This window comes from Sycon ciliatum, chromosome 1, assembly GCF_964019385.1.
Source record: "Sycon ciliatum chromosome 1, ocSycCili1.1, whole genome shotgun sequence".
Taxonomy (NCBI): Eukaryota; Metazoa; Porifera; class Calcarea; order Leucosolenida; family Sycettidae; genus Sycon; species Sycon ciliatum.
This window is the reverse complement of record NC_088643.1, coordinates 49,268,463-49,286,517: the sequence shown is the minus strand read 5'-3', so window position 1 is coordinate 49,286,517 and position 18,055 is coordinate 49,268,463. Positions and strand designations below refer to the sequence as shown.

The window sequence follows — 18,055 nt, the reverse complement described above, 5'->3', positions numbered from 1 at the left end:
GTCACCCAGTTTCGGTGGAAGTGCGCGAGTTCGATTGGGATTCAAATAGGAAGGGAGCGTCTCAGCTTCCTCGGACCACGACCATTCGACTCAGCACCCCGAAGACTACAACTGGTGAAATTTTAATTTTTGCCTTAACTTCCCCTTTAATTTTGGTACCAATGCATTAGTAATTTGTTGCCAATAGGTTTCTCTCATCTACAATCAGTGACAGTGCGACAAATTCGGCTACTTATCTTTCTCTCCCCCCCCCCCCCCCCCATGTCCACGATTTCGAGGCGGCTGGGGCCCTCAGCTACATGTAGTAGTAAGACGAAAGAGACGAGGAGAAATTGAGTTGTTGACGAGGTTGAATACATGTAGACGATTTCTCAAACTGGCGGGCGAGATATTCTGTGCACTCGTAGTACATGTAGAAGATGAGGATGCTCCAGCAACTGATCAGTGATGGATGGTGAAACAAGAGCCAGCAGTAGCAAAGCTGGTCGACGTGTCGTGGAGTCATACACATTCGAACGGTAATTATTATTAGTCTTGATCTCATTTTCTGATTGAGTACACCTAAAACTAGAAAGAAAGAAAAGCTTCATTATGTCAGCTGCTGTGCAGTACCTCAATAGGGCATAAGTATAAACACTTTTTACTTAAGCTTTTAGTGTCAACCACCGGATCAAGAGATGCCAGTGAGTATCCTTCATATACATGTACCTGCACATACTAGAAACTGTTGTTGTTTTTTAGAGGTTATGTGCCAGGGTCTCTTGATTTGCAAACGGAAACGGTTGAAAAGGAACAATATTTTGTTACAATAATATTGTCTTTGTTAGCTGTACCATACTACGACTCTATGTCGAGGTATCCTGATTGCTGAAACTGGGGTATAGACCATCGTCTTGTCGTCGTCGTTTTTTGAATTCTTTATTCTCACGATGGCACCATCGCCAATAAGAGGTCGTTGTTGTTGTTGTAGTTGTTGCTGTTGTATTATTTTAATTGTCATTTCAAACGGGAAAATATACCTTCTTTAATCTTTATACACGAAGTCGACGGAGAGTTGAGGACCAAGGATTAAACCCACAGGAGACAGAGAAAAACCTTATGGACGAAGAAGAGGCTAGGTTTTTGCAGTGACCGAGTCAGGAAGAGAAGAAGGAAATGTCAAGTTAGTTGGCCGTAGCGATATACATGTATGCGAAGAAGGGATGTGCATGCTATTAGCTTATTAAAGAATTATAAAGGTCTGCCAAGTCGAGAAGTTTAAGGGCTGTTTTCAATGCTAATGGTTACGCATTGAGTCTTACAGAGGGGGAGAGGGAATTCTAGAACAAAGAAAGCGTAATACCTCATACTTAAAGAGGGGGAGAGGGAATTCTAGAACACAGGAAGCGTGATACCTCATATTGAACACGCGTGATGTAATTTACATGCATTCGACTTTCTTGGAACATTTGGCCACTTCTCCTAGTATATCTCCATAATCCCACGCATGTTTTAGTAGCGTCGTAATATTTGTCTCGGTAACTTTGAATAGTTTTCTTTTCAAGCTTATGGCATGTGTTCCCCTCACTCTGTCGCGCGATCATGCATTTCTCCTCCAAGGGCAACCCGTGCCTTGAAGGAAACGAGCCAGTAGAGTTTCTTCTCGAAAGAGTGATGGCAACAATCCTTTAGTGAACAACAAGACGGCACAATGGTCTAGAAATCAAGAACAACACTGTGTATATGTACAGTTGCGCTCGATGAAATCCGACCCAAAGTGTCACAGCTGGCGCCGTGGACCAGTTCTGGTTGCATCACTGAATTTGTGCATGTGTATGCCTAGCCGCATTCGTACCACTTGTACGTAAAGGGCCGTGCGATTTGAGGGTGCCAAATATGCACTTTTGGTCGGATTTCACTGAGCACAACTGTACCATGCATGTACAGTGAAGACAGGATATAACGACAAATCGAGTTTAGCGACAAAATTCTGTTGCCCAAGTCATTTAGCAAGTCCTTTCTGTACATTATAGATCGGGTATAACGACCTCGAAAATAACGACAGATCGAATTTACTGACACCTGTTGGTGCCCGAAGACCTGAAAATGCATCGAATATAACGACTTTCCTATTGTATCAGGCGGAGTGGCATGCATGGGACATGTCTGTGTCACATGCCCGGACCTCTGGGTCACTCCCCGCGTGCTGATCATTGCACATTGTAGCCACAGTGCAGCGGTGTGGTTGCTATGCATATTTTTTGGCTTGAACTATGCATGCAAGCCACATGCACCTCTGAAATCCGTATGCATTATTTTATGCGCGTGCATATCTGCATTAAATTTCTGTCGTTTTGATATACACATTGCACACTAAATGTGAAGATCGGGTTTAGTGACAGATCGAATATAGCGACATTTTGTTTTCTCCCGGAGGAGTGTCGTTATATCCAATCTCCACTGTATGTGGAGTGTGCAATTTACACAAGTTCACAATGGCCGGAAACTTTTCTTCTTTACCATCAGACAACATAATGGATGCTGAAATCTATACTAGGGGTGCCTACTTCAGTAGGAATATAATGGGAAGGTGCACTAGAAATTGCAATGGGGATAAGCACAGCAGGAAAGACAGCGACAACTTTGCTTTGTAGAGTGTGTAATTTATAGGTAATTGATGATGTCAGATGTAAGCGGTAAAGCATACCACTGGTGTACATGTGGAGTGTGTTTGTTTGCGGCGGTGCAAATGCAGCAGCGTCCATTACCCTCTCTTGACGTTGTTGTTGTTGTTGTTGTACCCCATGCTTGTTGCTTGTTGATTGGCATGTTTAGGCAGGAAGAAAAGGCTTTCCTGGAGCGAGTCACTGACTTGTTTCAGTCGTATAGCAACCAGGTCAGTAGATAGCACACACAGTAGTTTGATGCCATAGAATTGCTGATACCGGTCCTATTGTAGTATGCTTCCTTCATTTTGACAACTCGTGTTGTGTATTTTCCCGTACAGGAGGCTTTGTTATTGGTAGTGCAAGCTAGTCATGGGACTGACATTTTAGTAGATATGCTGTGATGTGCTGGAGATGAGTGATAACAAGAATGTGAGAAATGGTGCAAGATATATATATATACACTCAGACACAAAGGATCTCCAAGTTTCTCTCCAAGTTTCTCACTGTTGCTACTCTAAGTTTCGTGCAAAAGCACTCTTCAGGCAGTTGCCTGAAGAGTGCTTTTGCACGAAACTTAGAGTAGCAACAGTGAGAAACTTGGAGATCCTTTGTGTCTGAGTGTATAACCCCGCTCTGTCTTAGGACATTGAGCACTTTTTGCCGACGCAAGAAATACTTCTATTGTTCTATATATATATATATGTGTGTGTGTGTTTGTGTGTGTGTCTGTGTGTGTGTGTGTGTGTGTGTGTGTGTGTGTGTGTGTGTGTGTGTGTGTGTGTGTGTGTGTGTGTGTGTGTGTGTGTGTGTGTGTGTGTGTGTGTGTGTGAGAAGCTGATCGCTGTTATCCGTGCATTCCATGACGGCATGACCGCAACTCTCCGTCTGTCGAATGTTGAAGCTGACCCCATCCCTGTGACGAACGGCTTGCGGCAGGGATGTTGCATGGCCCCTGTCCTATTCAACATCTTTATGTGGGCAGTGATGCATTGTTGGCGCCAGCACGTGCAACCTATCCATGGTGTAGGCGCAAAGGTCTTCTTCGAGCCAGATGGGAAGCTACTCCACCACCGTAGCCGCCGTGATAGATCCCTGGAGCTGACAGAGTGTCAGTTTGCTGATGATTCCGCTCTTGTGGCCGCGACACGCCAGGCCGCAGTTTCAGCCTTGGAGGTATTTGTGGATGTATGCAGCGATTTGGCCTCACCGTCAATGCCACCAAAACCAAGTTCATGGTCTCTGGCCCCAACATCTCTAACGACGATCTAGGGCCGCTCGCATTTTGAACTATGGAGATTGCCCATGTGTCGTCTTTTCGTTACCTCGGATCCAACATACACAGCAACGGCCGATGTCATGATGATGTCACATCCCGGATTGCACAAGCTGCCAAAGCGTTTGGCGCTCTGAAGAAATCGATACTCCACGATGTAACACTGACAATATCCATCAAGCGGTCAGTGTACAATGCTTGTGTGCTGTCAACTCTGCTCTATGGGTCCGAATGCTGGGTACCGCTACAGGCTGATGTTCATGCGTTTGTCTGTCTTTCATCTCCGTTGTGTCCGCACCATTCTGGGCATCAGTCGTCAAGATGTATGGAATGACAGGATAACTAATGTTGAAGTTCTGGAGCGCTGGGGAGATACCTTGAACATGGAGTGTCGTCTCAGCAGACGTCGCCTTGAGTGGCTTGGTCATGTGGCAAGGATGGAGGATGAGCGCATCCCGAAGGCTCTACTGTTCGGTTCGTTTCCAAACAAGAGACCTGCCCATGGTCCGCGGAAAAGGTGGCGAGACTGTGTTCGAAGTGACGTCAAACCACTTGACGACTGGTATGAAGTGGCCACCTCTTCTCGCTCCAAATGGCGCAAGGCTTACCATTGTCTGCCAGACAAGCAGAACAAACCTCGACCACCACCGGTTGTGTGCCAAACTTGTCACCGCTCCTTCAGTCGTGTAAGTGACAGGAAGCGACACAAGTGTACAGCTACGCGTGCCCTACCCGTAAGCCAACAGCCAGGAAGTTGTCACTGCGACCAGTGCAACAGATGGTTCCGGAGCAAGGGTGGATTTGCCCAACACAAGTGCTCGCCAGCAACATCACCAGCAGAGGCATCTTCTGACACACTTGAGTCACCGGTTACGAACAATATGTCCTGCGAACGCTGCAGTTTCCACTGCGCCCGCTGCAACCGCTGTGTGCTATCGCGCCAAGGCATGAAGCGCCACAAGTGCAGCCGTGGCTCAGCCAGAGCAACCAACACAGACCGTAGCTCCTTCTGCATCGTTTGCAATTGCGGTCGGCGTTTCAGTAGACCACAGGACCTATCCCGTCATCGCCCCTACTGTTCCGAACCTGCTCAACCCCCCCCCCCCCCCCCCCCTGGGGTCCGCATGGCCAGAATATGGCAGCGCGTCCAAGGTGTGTGTGTGTGTGTGTGTGTGTGTGTGTGTGTGTGTGTGTGTGTGTGCACATATGCGTGTGCATGTGTGTGCGTGTGTGTGTGTGTCTATGTCTGTGTGTCTATGTTGTGTGTCTGTGTGTGTCTGTGTGTGTCTATGTCTGTGTATCTGTGTGTGTGTGTGTGTATCTGTGTATCTGTGTGTCTATGTGGGTGTATCTGTGTGGAGAGTGGCAGCACTGGTGAAAGGTGCTGGCACGTATGACTCCAGCTCCATATCAGTCTACTTCTATGTCGCGCTAACGTATTCGCACACAGACACAGCTCTCCACTTCTCCCCTCCCTTTCTCCCAGAACCTTTCACCATTGCAGCTACTTTCCGCACTCATACACATCTATCTGGCATACTTCTCAGAATCTTCTTATCGAAAATAAAAAGGACCAAGGAACTACAAGTTACGCTATAATGTCCAGTAACACCACCAGTTACTAAACAATCAGCTCATGCGACAACATTGCACGGCACCGAGTCCAATCTTCTTTTCACTTATCTTTAGTACCTCACAGCATATCCACTCAATCTCTCGGTTGTTCGTCTGTAGTTTCGCTGTTTCACCCCAGGATGGGCCATGCCCGAAAATTTCATGAATCTAGAGAGATGTGTTAAGGAAAAGGATTGTCTGTGTGTGAGTGTTTGGACTGAGTGAAAATAAGCCGTAAATGACTACTTTGAAGCAATCCACTGTATCTGCATTGAGCTTTTGTTTGTCAATGGCAGTAACTGTTTCCTTCTGGACAACAGGCACCTTAAAGTCAGTAATTTAGTAGAGCAAAGATAAAACGAAGGTTGCCGACACCTTGCAACTAGTATAATTTAATATCCAAAAAATTATGTCTCTGATCGCACAAGGTCGACAGCCATCGTAAGATTCATGTCTTCCTATTTAGGCTGTGTGTTTTCATTTTTTCTTGTTTCTGTCTTTGTGCTGTGAAGGATGGCAGCTGCAGTCAGCCAGAGCCTGTGTCATGGATCAGCTTCTTGCAAGCAGACTGCTTGACAGAATGGTGGCTGTATAGAGCCTGCTACCAGGGGCCTGCCGGCAGCAGCAGTTCCAAGATACGGCCGGACGCCAATACTCCACCGCCGTGCTCCTTTGTTGCACTGTCGACTCCATCTTGCCTGCAGGTGAGAAAACTGCTTATTGTTTACGATAGTTCACTACAGTATCAGCCATTGCCACACAGTTTTGTGGTCGCTTTCCACTGAGATTTCATCTTCGTAAAGTCATTCATTTTGGTAGACTAGCAGAGAGTATCATACTGATTCTGAACCTGCAAGAAAACTTGGGGTCCCCGTATCCGTTCCTTGTGATATTAAAACATTCGAGCTTTGGAATTTGGGCAAAATATCAACACTTGCAACCTTTGGAGCACTGGAACAGTAGTGACTGAAAACCCGGTGGACCCCTATTTTCATTACACAGAATAATTCCGAAAATACTAGGGCTCAAACGGTCACGGTTTTCACCTTAACGGTTAACTGCTACGCTAACGGTCGGTTTATCGGTTATAACCTATAAGCCGCGGCAGTCTGGCGAGTAGCTGGTTTGAACAGTATAGTTCAATATACTCGTTTGAAAATGTACCATGCTGAATGCTAGTAATACATGCACATGTTTGCACGCTCATTCACACATATCCACAGACCAGAAGCACTAAGATAGCATGAAATTGATTCAAATTGTCACGGATGGTACTATTGAAGTACACAGAGAAAACGGCAAGAAGAAGTACGGACTGGCGAACGGGCAACACACAACAGCAGATGGTGAAGTGTTTGCGCTTGCAGGGATCATTCTGTAAAGACAAACAGACACACACACACACACACACACACACACACACACACACACACACACACACACACACACACAAGAAACAGCAGATAAGTTACACTGCCATGTATAGTGAACCCAATATAATAGATGAACACGATTGTCAATTGTAGCTGGATGATGCCCGCATCATTATTCATTTTCACGTACTGTGGTGCAATCAAGAATTGTGGTGAGAAACAAGTTGTAATACGCATCATGCATGTAACTACAATCAGCTCTCACCGTCAGCCACAGTCAAGTCGGGCAATGGCGGCTGCTCCAACTGCTCAGCATCAACATCTTGACCCTGGCGCAGAAGTGTGGGAATGCCGTCATGATCTGCACCACTGTGTGAGCGCCCTGACTTCAGAATGGAATTCTTTGCCAGAAATACCATTGCGTCGACAGTCTCTGGGCTGAGCGAACAACAGAGTTTGTCGACTAGCAGGCCACAGGCGGAAAACACCCGCTCCGACGGTACGGAAGTGGACACTATGGACAGGTACTTCTGTGCGAGGACTGCCAAATGTGGAAACTGCTCCTCATGAACTTTCCACCATGCCAGTGGCACGGTGGAGTTAGCAGCTGGACGCCCAGCAAAGTACATGTTTACCTCCTGTTCAACAGCGGCAGACAAGCACACCTCCTCCTCTGCGGCAACGCCGAACAGCAAATCCAGACCGGACGGTTGGCAGCTTCTCTTTGCTGGTGGCTCCGAGACCTCGCTATCTGAAGTACTTTCCACCGGCTGGCAAGATACTGCTGCTGACAACACTGCATGATGCACACTATCGACCTGCACACCTATGGAAGCACAGAAGCCAAGGCTGCGGAAACGGGGATCCATGGCTGCTGACATGACCCACCTGTAGAGAACAAGAGCACAACAGCATAGACCTGAGGCTTCTCGTCAGAACCAGTAATGTGTCACATGTGTTAAAGTTCTATCTAGTGCACTGAGCCAAGCATCCGAAAGTCAGACAATCATTGACAGAAATACAGTAAGATCGGGCGCCGAAGAACACCTCGCCGAAGAACACCCAGGCTGGAAAACCGGCAAAATTTAAGAACAGTCCAGGCTAGAATTATCAGATTTAAGAACACTTTTAAAATTGTATACATTGTACATGTATGGGAGGTGAGTACATGTCATGTACACGTGTAAACAGTAACTGCTACATGTACAGTCATTCACATGTACATGTACATGTACATGACAAACGTCATGACGTCACTCGACTCGCCGCGCGCGTGTGAATAAGAACGGTCTGGCTAGAATCAAAAATTTAAGAACTTTCCTAGGCTGCGCTCGAGCCCCTGCGTTCTTCGGCGCCCGATCTTACTGTAACAGCACGAAACATTGCACACACTACATGATCATGTGCACTTGCCTGGATGATGCTTGTAGTTTGTCGAGCTTGAATTTCTTAGTCATCTCTGATGCCAAGTCCTTCCGGAAGTCATTCACGGCAGCAAATTCGTCAAAGACATCTCTGCAACGAGCGGATACAGTACACGGACTGGGAGGAAAGGACTCGGTGAGACTGAAAACAAGAAGCACAGCGCACGGCAGGTAAAAGGCAAAGGACGACTTTCACTTTGGCTCTTTCCGGCTTTCCGTACATATCTTCAGTTCAACTTCAGGTCGACCGGTCGCGATTGTCGACGGTTTGATTTCCGTACTTCATTATAGTAGTTTCAAGTACGGCACACGCTAGTTTCGCGTACATGCACTTCGAAAACTCTGTAAAAATACTAAAAATGTGTACTGCAAAAAGTAGAAAAAGTACCCGCGTAACCGTTACACAAACGGTTAATCGTTATTTTTTCAAAACCGGTCTCAAACCGGTTAATCGGACTAACTGTTTGAGCCCTAGAAAATACTACCTACACTTCCACAGAATTTGAAGAGAATTTAAAGGGGAAGTCCATTGAAAAATGAAACTTTCAGGGTCCGTAGAGTGTGTGGCGCTGAGGCAAATGGTGTTGGTCCCAAGTCTCTGCGACAGAGCGTTACGCTGGAGTGGTACATGACTGTATGCACAGATCCCACTGTTTGAGTCTATTGACTACAGCATGCGCGTAGAGAACGTGAAGAGTCCAACTCACAAAAGGCTAAAAGCTTGAACAACGTGAAGATTTGCAGAACTGAAAATTTAAGGATCCGTAGTATTTATAACACTGAGTCAAATGGTCTTGGTCCGAAGAAGCTACGACAGGCGGTTCCCCAATCGAACGCTTTCCAAACGTTGGCCATTTAGTACACACATACTTGAAGTAGATACATGGCTACCTTTCTGCACGCTTTGACGTCATCGCCTGGATGAGGTAGACTGCGCACTCACGTTCGATTGGGAATATCTAACGAACCATGGACCGCAGCCTCCTCCCAATAGAAGATGATGTTGCTGTTGTTGGTGGTGGTCAGTACATGTGCCAAGATAAGGCAGAGAACAGAAACCCACTCTTCTTGACCTGGAGCAACGGCGATGCAACCTATATCTGACCGCATTAGAATATTCCCCTCTTTGCTTAGCTGGAAATTGACGATGTCCGTACAGCTCTGATAACTTCTGATTGAGTGCAAAGTCACAGTACTGGCTTATCCACTGCCCTAGCACTAGCGCTATACCAGCACAGTGACCCTGGCTCATCCACTGCCCTAACACTAACCAGCACAGTGACTCATCCACTGCCCTAACCCTAGCGCTACACCAGCAGTCCAGCACAGTCATGACGTGCTGTGTTCTGATTGAGCGCACAGTGACACTGTACACAGGAACTCCACAGTCAGCCGTAGAGAAGGTGTCCACTAGGCAAACACATTCTCAGAATAGCAGCATGTGTGCCAAACAATCCCAGGCCAGTGCACAACTTGACACGGCTGCATTGTGGCAGGCAAGATGCAAGTGGTAATGGGGACAAGGTTTGAGCGCATGTATGTGCACGCACTTATGGTGACACATGTTATCAGTTGCCAAGTACATGCAGTGTGCCTGACTGGCTCCTTACAGCTCCACATTTCATTACATTTGGACACCGCACACGCGATCACTCAATCCACACTCCCATCCAAGGACTTCGCGATTTCATGGCTGGAATATTCATTTTTAAGAAGTGAGCATGCCTGTGGGACATACAAGTAACTATAATTTGCACGTGTAACTTACTACTTGGAAAGGGGGAGAGAGAAGTACAGTTAGTAGATATAATATACCATTCCTAGTTCCTACCAGTCTTATTCCAGAGTTTTCGTGATCAGGTGATGATAATAATTATTTGCGTAATCAACCTTTACAAATAATTTGCATATTACTTTATAGATAGTGGAATAAGATATCAAGATCAAAAGCCAGCGAGTCAGAGATAGAGTCATCAGTGATAAATAGATAGAGTACGTCATCATTGCAACTCTGTACTCAAAAGCTCATGCAAGAGTAATAGCCACGCGAAAGCGTACGACAGAAGGAAATGATCAACACGAAATGTAAAAACGAAGAGAAAAAGAGATCAAACCCGCTCCACATACTTTGGCTTGGCATTGTTGCAGCGTGCGCACAGGCATAGCCCCTGGCCAGACTGAAGTTCTTCACTGCTGCATACCCGTCCGCTGCCAATACGCCTGCACGGCATTGACTCGCCATGTGCGTACAGGTTACCTTGCCTGTCTTCACAGGGAAGGTTGCAGCGCTTGTTCCTGCGAATGGCACGCAGCTTCTTGTTGCAGTAGAACACGACTGTGCCGTGGCACATACGTCCCTTGCCGTTCTTGTGGCAGTTGGAGTCTATTAAGGAGAGTTGACCAACCGGGGTGGAAGCGTCTTCTTCAGTTGCATCAATGGAGACACTGATGGTTGGAGCAGGAACTCCAGCCACACCCAGGACACGGTGGGTGGATGGACTGACTGTACCAGTGCTGCTAGTCTCCGTCGAGTTGGCAGCATTGAAAGTGTGGTTTAAATTACCATCAGCAACGCTGTCAGCTTCTTCAACATCACCCAACACCATGTGTACCATGACGTATTCATCGGTGCCCCCTGTAATGGAAGCAGCAGGAGCACCAGACAAGAACACCAGACCAGCAGCGGTGAGAAGCAAGGCAACATGGAGAAGGGAAGACATTCTGCTGGTGGAAAGAAAGTTGGCGGAACACTGCTGCTATCACTTGTGCTAGAGGAGACTTGCTTCTGGCTTGTGAGAGCTGGGTAATGATGAGCTGAGCAAACCTGATCTCTTTTATAGTCAAGAAAGCCCACTCCACACTGTGACCAGACATTGCTCAGGACAAACAAGTGCAAAACAAGTCACACAACAAACATTGTCATCCATGAGCACAAGCATCCTGCTTCGTGCTTTGAATAAACTAACGTCATCTGTATGCACAAACCATGTCTAAAATTAGCAACAGGGACTACCAAGCATTGCATCATTGTACAGCAAGGTACTGATAGAGGATGCATGCACGATGGGAACGAAAGAGAACAAAGGAACACTGGCTGCATGTACGTGTCATACACGTGAAGAAAACATGAATAACACAGACTATGAATACTAGTAGTGAATATATTCGTACAAGCCAGCCAAGCCACCCACACACTGTGAATGTGACCGCAAACCAGCATCCAGACATCATCCATGGCGGCGCGTGAGCAAAACCTCTGACTAAGAGATTGCTCATGAAACGTTCACTATGCGTCGGTGACACAACGTGCTGGTAACAAAGGGACCACACGTTCATTGGCAGATGGAGCAAGTGTCATGACAGCCTGACACCAATCTACTGATATGCATGGAACTATGTGTAGCTTTAGCCACAGGCTACACACCTGGGACAGGCAAACTTCCCGAAAACTCGTCCTAAATACTGTTGTCACTCAAAATCATCGACATAACATGTTGTCCAAAAGGTACACAACTAGGTCAGCCACAGCCAGAGCCTGCATTTACTGGACATCAAGCCGTTCACCGTGCCATGAAGACACATTCTCGAGAGAATTTCCATGCACCCCGGAGACTGACACTCGGATTACAAACTCCCAAGCAAAGTTACTCATCCCGACAAGGTTCCCTCTTCCCTGTTGCCACCAACCAGGAAACTGCAGGACAGACAAGTGTCCACATTAGCATCCTTCTCAATGTCCTCCATCACAAACATGCTAAAACTCACTAGCCATGCCAAACAGAAAGATGCAAGCTTGCAAGCTGCATCACCAATACGCCATGACTTGTATTGGATCAAGGAGGATAGGAAACAAAGAAGGGTGGGTGTTTCTTCATTTGGGAAACAGAAGCATCATGCTCCCAGAGTTCATGCAGCAATACGTCCGTCTTGTGAATCCAGAAATATGCCAGCTAGCAGTTCACCTTGATCAACATGATCACCATGATCAACTTTAATTTTCCAGGCAAGGGAAACCAATGCCAGTATGGCTACATTCAGCACTGTTGCCTGATATCAAGCAAATACTGCAACATACACCGTATAGCGTACACACATAGTACACACACACACACACACACACACACACACACACACACACACACACACACACACACACACACACACACACACACACACACACACATTGTGAAGAGTGCGGTATACATCAAAGACAATGAGGAAACCCACTGCCAGAGATGAGAGTACTAGTACTAGTATCTAACTCAGTGGAAAGTAAGTGAGTGGAAAGTAAGTGGGTGAAAGTAAGTGCCTGGAAAGTAAGTGAGTGGAAAGTAAGTGGGTGGAAGTGACACTGCACTACTAACAGTGAGAACAAGGAGCAGCCAAAGACGGAGCCTATCTGAACCAAACACCCAGCAGCAAAGAGTCACAGGACACACCCGTGCACAATGCTGCACAGTATTTTAAGCTGGATCACTCTAAACGCCAGGCCGCCGCTTAGTTGTCCTTTCTGGAAAATCAGGTACAACATCTGTGACAAACTGAAGCCCATGTTTTAGACGAAACATGACAAGTAAGCGCAGGAAGTGGCACACACCATTCTCCTATGATCAACACATTGAATTGCGCACCAAGCACCGGTGTGTACAGACCGCATGAACCACATCACACTTCGGGCATTAACGTTGTCCCTATACTGTCCCCATACTATTCCCATACCGTCCACATACTGTCCATATACTGTCTACATACTGTCCACATAGTACGAAGAAGAAAAAAACGAGCCACTTGGTTGTCAGTAAGAAAAAAGTGTGGTACAGTGAAACCTGTCTAAGGCGACCCCTCAAGGGACGAGAAAAAGTGGTTGCCGTGGCCAGGTGGTCTTCTTATCCAGGTTCAGTGGGTCACGTGACCATATCCACATGTGATACATCATTTTGATCAGTGTATCACAGTGCACACACCTATGCTACTCTAGCACGACTCATTTGCCTGGGGTCCTCAGACCTGTCAAGTGTCGTACATGCACCATGTACATCTACACTTCCTGCACTGATGTGTAGATCTACCATGGATGGTGCACCATGCAATGTATACATTTACATTGTACTAGCACTGTGCAACGCGGTCGCGGGTGGGTAGTCGTCGGCCGCGTTGAGCGAGTGGTCGCCTTATCCGAGCTGTTTTGAATGTGAATGCGTCCGTGACACAAGGAAAAGTGGTCGCCATATCCGAGTGGTCGCCATCACAGGTTTTACTGTATTTCCAAGTGCATTACACGATGATTCACCCATTGGACTTGGCATGCCTGAACTGCACACAGAACATGCCTGTATATCCGGCATCGAATCTCTCCGCCGATTCAACTCCTGTTGTAGTGCTGCGCTGAGCAGAGTGAAGTAGGATGAACATTGATTTCTTACATACATTTCTGGCGGGCTGATCTATTAGTGACTCGCGTGCAGGCTTGCTGTGGTAAGTAAAATGACCGAATGGGAAAGCCGAGTCCCTAGCGCTGATACCTGTGACACTGTTTCTGCTGTGTATCTCTTTTGTGCTGTATTCATACTCAGATATGGACAGTGGAGAACAGTGGGTGTGCTCGTGAGCTGCTGGCTGTTAGCAGTGGCCTGTGCCGCCAAGCGTGTTTGCTGCCCTCACCCTCTCGGGCAGGCAGGGACAGTTTTAGTAGGGATCGTCCGCTCGTTGCCCTGGTCCAGCAGGACTCATCCGAACGGTAGGTCAAGAAGCATCAGATCGTTCAGCTCTGCAGATTTGCTGTTACTACCTCAATCCAGTACACTGTGGCAGTACACTGTGGCTGTAGGGGTGGCCTGCATTGCTTGTGTGTACGCCTACTGGCTAAGCATTATAATATTATTACAGTATAACTCCCCAGATCCGGGCAAGTTGGGACCTAGCACTGCCCGTAACTAGGAATTGCCCGTAACTCAGATCTTGCATGCTTACTGCATGCTTTACTGCATGCAAGTAAAACCTTTTTTTTATGCGAATCAATAGTTTTTGGGGCCGTTTTTCGTTGAAAAGCCAATTGTTGTGACTCTAGATGGGTCAGAGACATGCCTGGATTAGGTGCATCCGGATTAGGGGAGTTTTACTGTACATTAACAGGTCTCCTACTGTGCATGTCAATCCTTGTGTATTATGAGCTGGCTGTTTACAGTGGGTTTCGACCAGCCTGGCTGGCTGAGTTTTCTGATGAACTACTACGGAGGGAACCCATCCTGACATGCTGAAGATACGTGTTTGAAAAAGGCCATCTAGACGCTCCAGCCCGACCAAGCGGACTGACATTGGTCTGAACGCAGGGCATACTTTGGCTGCTATGTGCTGTTGTGTGCGGCAGGCTGAAGAGACGGAGTGTGGAGTGCCTGTTTAGCTCATAGCTGAGTCACCTATCATCATACTTTCTCTGTGTTGCACGGTGACCATGCTGAACACGAAAGCGTTCATATCACTCTGCTTTTTGCGTGTTCTAGAATGTCGTCCTCGGAGTCTGGTGGCAGTATGTTGAGGGCTGTTTGTTGTTCTGTCTTGTTGCTCTCTATTAGGCCGAGCCAAAGAATATACTTGATGATTGTCCTTTTTTTTCAGAAAAAATGGGGAGGGCAGGCGGATTTTATTTTCATTTTTGTATGCTTTATTGCTGGATCACTGATGGTGTGTTTGGTTGGTACGATCTAGAACAGGATCGAACATCTGATGCACATGGAGCAGCCTCATGCCAAGCAAACTGTACTCTAGACAACTTCACGTAGGGCTGAAACGAATGCTCAATGAAGCGAACGAATATTCTTTGTCCGAATACACATGGAACGAAGAATATTCCGAATATTCTAAACCATGCAATATCCATGGATACCTAGTTGTATCCATGGTAACCATAGACCATCAATTTCTGGCTACCTCATTTACAAGAGAGATATTTGAAAAGGATATTATTACCATTTGTCTCGCTGATGATAACACATGGAACGAGACAAGCCTACTCATATTCTGCACCACATAAGCCTATTCGATATCTAAAAGGCGAGTTTCTGTACATTTACGAATATTCTTATTCCACATAGACGAAGAATATTCTTTTTCCGGTCTGCATACTTCGAATATATTATAAGCCTGGAGCACATTTTGCAAAAAGTGTGCGAAACTTGGTTGCATGCTTCAAAATATGTATACGTTTGGGACCAAAATCGATGTTCCCGCCAGGTGTGACTGTGAAAAATGAAACTGCTCGGTCTACGTACATATAGACTGGACATCCGAAAATAAATATAATTTCCCAGGCAGCCCCCAAATTTGGGGCAGGCAGGGACGATCATCAAGTATATTCTTTGGCCTGGCCTTAGGGTGCGTTCTTTTATCCTGTGCCAAAATCTTCAAAATTTGGAAGAGCGTTCACTTATCCTCTGCCAAAAGCAGCAGACTCTGCCAAGCTCTGCTGGCTCTTCCAGCTCTTGAGGTGGAAGAAAGTGGAAGAATCCTGCATTTTGCCAAAACAAGACCCAAAGTCCCTGTTGCGCATGCACAAGAAGGACTTTGGGTCTTTTTTTGGCAAAAAAAAACACATTTGAATAAACGCGTCCTCAAAAACATTTCCTGTTTGCCGTGACGCACTGGGAAAAATTCTGGATCTCTTCTGACCCGTTCGAAAAATACTCTCATCTCTCCTCTTCCTAGCAGACTTTTCTAGAAAAGACAGAAGAATAAAAGAACGCACCCTTAGTCCGAGTGTTTGGTGTTTGACGGGTAACAGTGCATCTGTTGTTGTGTGGGTTTTTTTCATCCCCAGGAGTTCTGGTGCATTCACTGTCCTTACTTTCTACTCACTTCTCACTAGTAAACTGATGCAGACGCTCACGTTTTCTGCAGAGATTCTCAACGTGCTAGCCAACAGTCGGTAAGAATTCATTGTGTCCAGTCCGTTGCTCTGCTGTGATGATGCATATATTTTTGTAAGGTCTGGCCCCTGTACAACCATCCAAACATACAACACCACCACACACGCACACACACACACACACACATGTCCACTCATATAACTGTATGCACGCACGCGTGTGTGTGTGTGTGTGTGTGTGTGTGTGTGTGTGTGTGTGTGTGTGTGTGTGTGTGTGTGTTTGGTGTGAACGATCTGTTTTGCAGTGTGGTTGCTGTGTCAACACGTCTTGAAGTGGCCTTGCTCAACGCAGCCAGTCTTGAGCAGCGTCTTGTTAAAGGTATGTCACCCATTGCAGGGGCGTCGGAAGGTATTTTAGTGTGGTACGGTCAGCCATCTGAAGTACAATTTACTCGTGGGGAGAGTGGTGGCTGAGTGGAAAATTTTGGAAATTTAGAGCCCAAATCAGTGCATTTTATTGATTCACAGGGTACTTGGGGCAAATAGTGGTACGGTCAATACCGTAGTGACCGTACCGTGTCCGACGCCCCTGCATTGGTACATGTACTGTTCCCATCTTCTCGTGTTGGGTAATGGAGCTGGTGGCATCAGCACAGAACCACGTATCTATACTCAACCTGCGGACAGCATGCTGTTTCGTTCTTTGTGAACTCATCAGCACAGCACAGAGAAAATGAGGCCGAACCTGATAGCAATGAAAATAAAATTTCAAAAGCCAGATTTAAACCAGGCCCGAGCGTACCTTGCCAGAGTGCTCAAACTAACAAATCAGTGAGCTCTGCGTAATGCAAACAGCAAAGGCACTACCCCACATGAGAGTTCTCAACTACTACAAGAGCATATGTTGGTCATGTGCAAGAACATGTAGCATGTAGAACATGTAGCAGAACATGTAGCAGATCGCGTAGATGTGAACATTTTTCACTCTGGAAATGACATGTTGAACTTGGTCCACTCCGTGCTATCGTGACATCGACAATGATTTGAACAGCCGTCACATAGCTGACCTGGTTCGTTACAATAAACACCTGAGCATGCTTACAGCCAGCCTCTAGCATGCTCCCATTCCTATTGCAGGCCCGTCGCACCGACTTTGGAGGTGGGGCGGCCATGGAAGGGGGGTCGGGAGGTCCTCCCCCGGGAAACATTTCAAAAATTGAAGCCAATTGCAAGCATGTCCGGGTATTTGATGCCATTTCAGTGTACGGTAACTACAATGAAAGTCTTTTTGATTCTGGAACAAACGAAGAAGACGCAACGATCGAGGACAAACATTACCCTCCCCCGGGGAAAAAATTCAAAAATTGAAGCCAATTGCAAGCATTTCCAGGCATTTGGTGCCATTTCAGTGTAACTGCAATGAAAGACTTTTTCTGCAACAAACCACGATCGGGGACAAGGATTTGTCACGTTTGCGCTAAGCTGCGATCATTGTGCTTTGTTGTAATGTGCTCCACAAAAAAAAAAAAAAAAAAAAAAAAACGGCCGAAAAAGTGGGGCGGCTTCAGCCGCCCCAGCCGCCCCGGCTGTGACGGCCTTGTATTGCCTTGAGTGCTGTATGGCCATTACAAGCTCATTGAGCTTCCACGTGCAAGTCTATTTCTTAGGTCGTACCTTTCCTATGTTTCCTGTCGCTGCAGTAAGTAGTGTAGCTTCTCCGTTCAATGCCCTGGCTCTGGGAGATCAGTGGCTTGCGTTCACTGAACATGAGGTGAGCAACACAACACTTTTGTCCTTTGTTCTGTATCTCTATGTCGTATGTACAACTAGACTGTAAGGTGGAAGTAGTCTCTATGACCGAC

The 18,055-nt window shown here is 46.6% G+C and overlaps 2 protein-coding genes across 3 annotated transcripts in view; one reads left to right on the top strand and one right to left on the bottom strand.

Moving 5' to 3' along the window:
* Positions 1 to 227: 227 nt before the first annotated feature.
* The window catches only part of LOC135830828 (BCAS3 microtubule associated cell migration factor-like), a 31,853-nt gene continuing 14,025 nt past the window's right edge, over positions 228 to 18,055 (top strand). The window contains exons 1-7 of the mRNA XM_065343038.1: positions 228 to 518; positions 2,815 to 2,875; positions 6,048 to 6,239; positions 13,906 to 14,069; positions 16,146 to 16,253; positions 16,499 to 16,572; positions 17,894 to 17,964. Coding sequence (XP_065199110.1) covers positions 448 to 518; positions 2,815 to 2,875; positions 6,048 to 6,239; positions 13,906 to 14,069; positions 16,146 to 16,253; positions 16,499 to 16,572; positions 17,894 to 17,964 — 741 coding nt within the window. The 5' untranslated portion in view covers positions 228 to 447. The remainder of the gene's footprint in view (positions 519 to 2,814; positions 2,876 to 6,047; positions 6,240 to 13,905; positions 14,070 to 16,145; positions 16,254 to 16,498; positions 16,573 to 17,893; positions 17,965 to 18,055) is intronic.
* LOC135830841 (uncharacterized) lies at positions 6,780 to 9,479 on the bottom strand. Of its 2 annotated transcripts, none has more exons than XM_065343044.1 (4): positions 9,276 to 9,479; positions 8,322 to 8,474; positions 7,174 to 7,796; positions 6,780 to 6,910 (listed from the first exon to the last, which is right to left on the bottom strand). In XM_065343044.1, the coding sequence occupies exons 1-4, from the start codon at positions 9,440 to 9,442 to the stop codon at positions 6,906 to 6,908; spliced, it is 948 nt and encodes a 315-aa protein (XP_065199116.1). In that variant the 5' UTR covers positions 9,443 to 9,479; the 3' UTR covers positions 6,780 to 6,905. The 2 variants fall into 2 exon arrangements, with proteins under 2 accessions (XP_065199116.1, XP_065199117.1); XM_065343045.1 differs by having other exon boundaries at positions 9,224 to 9,478.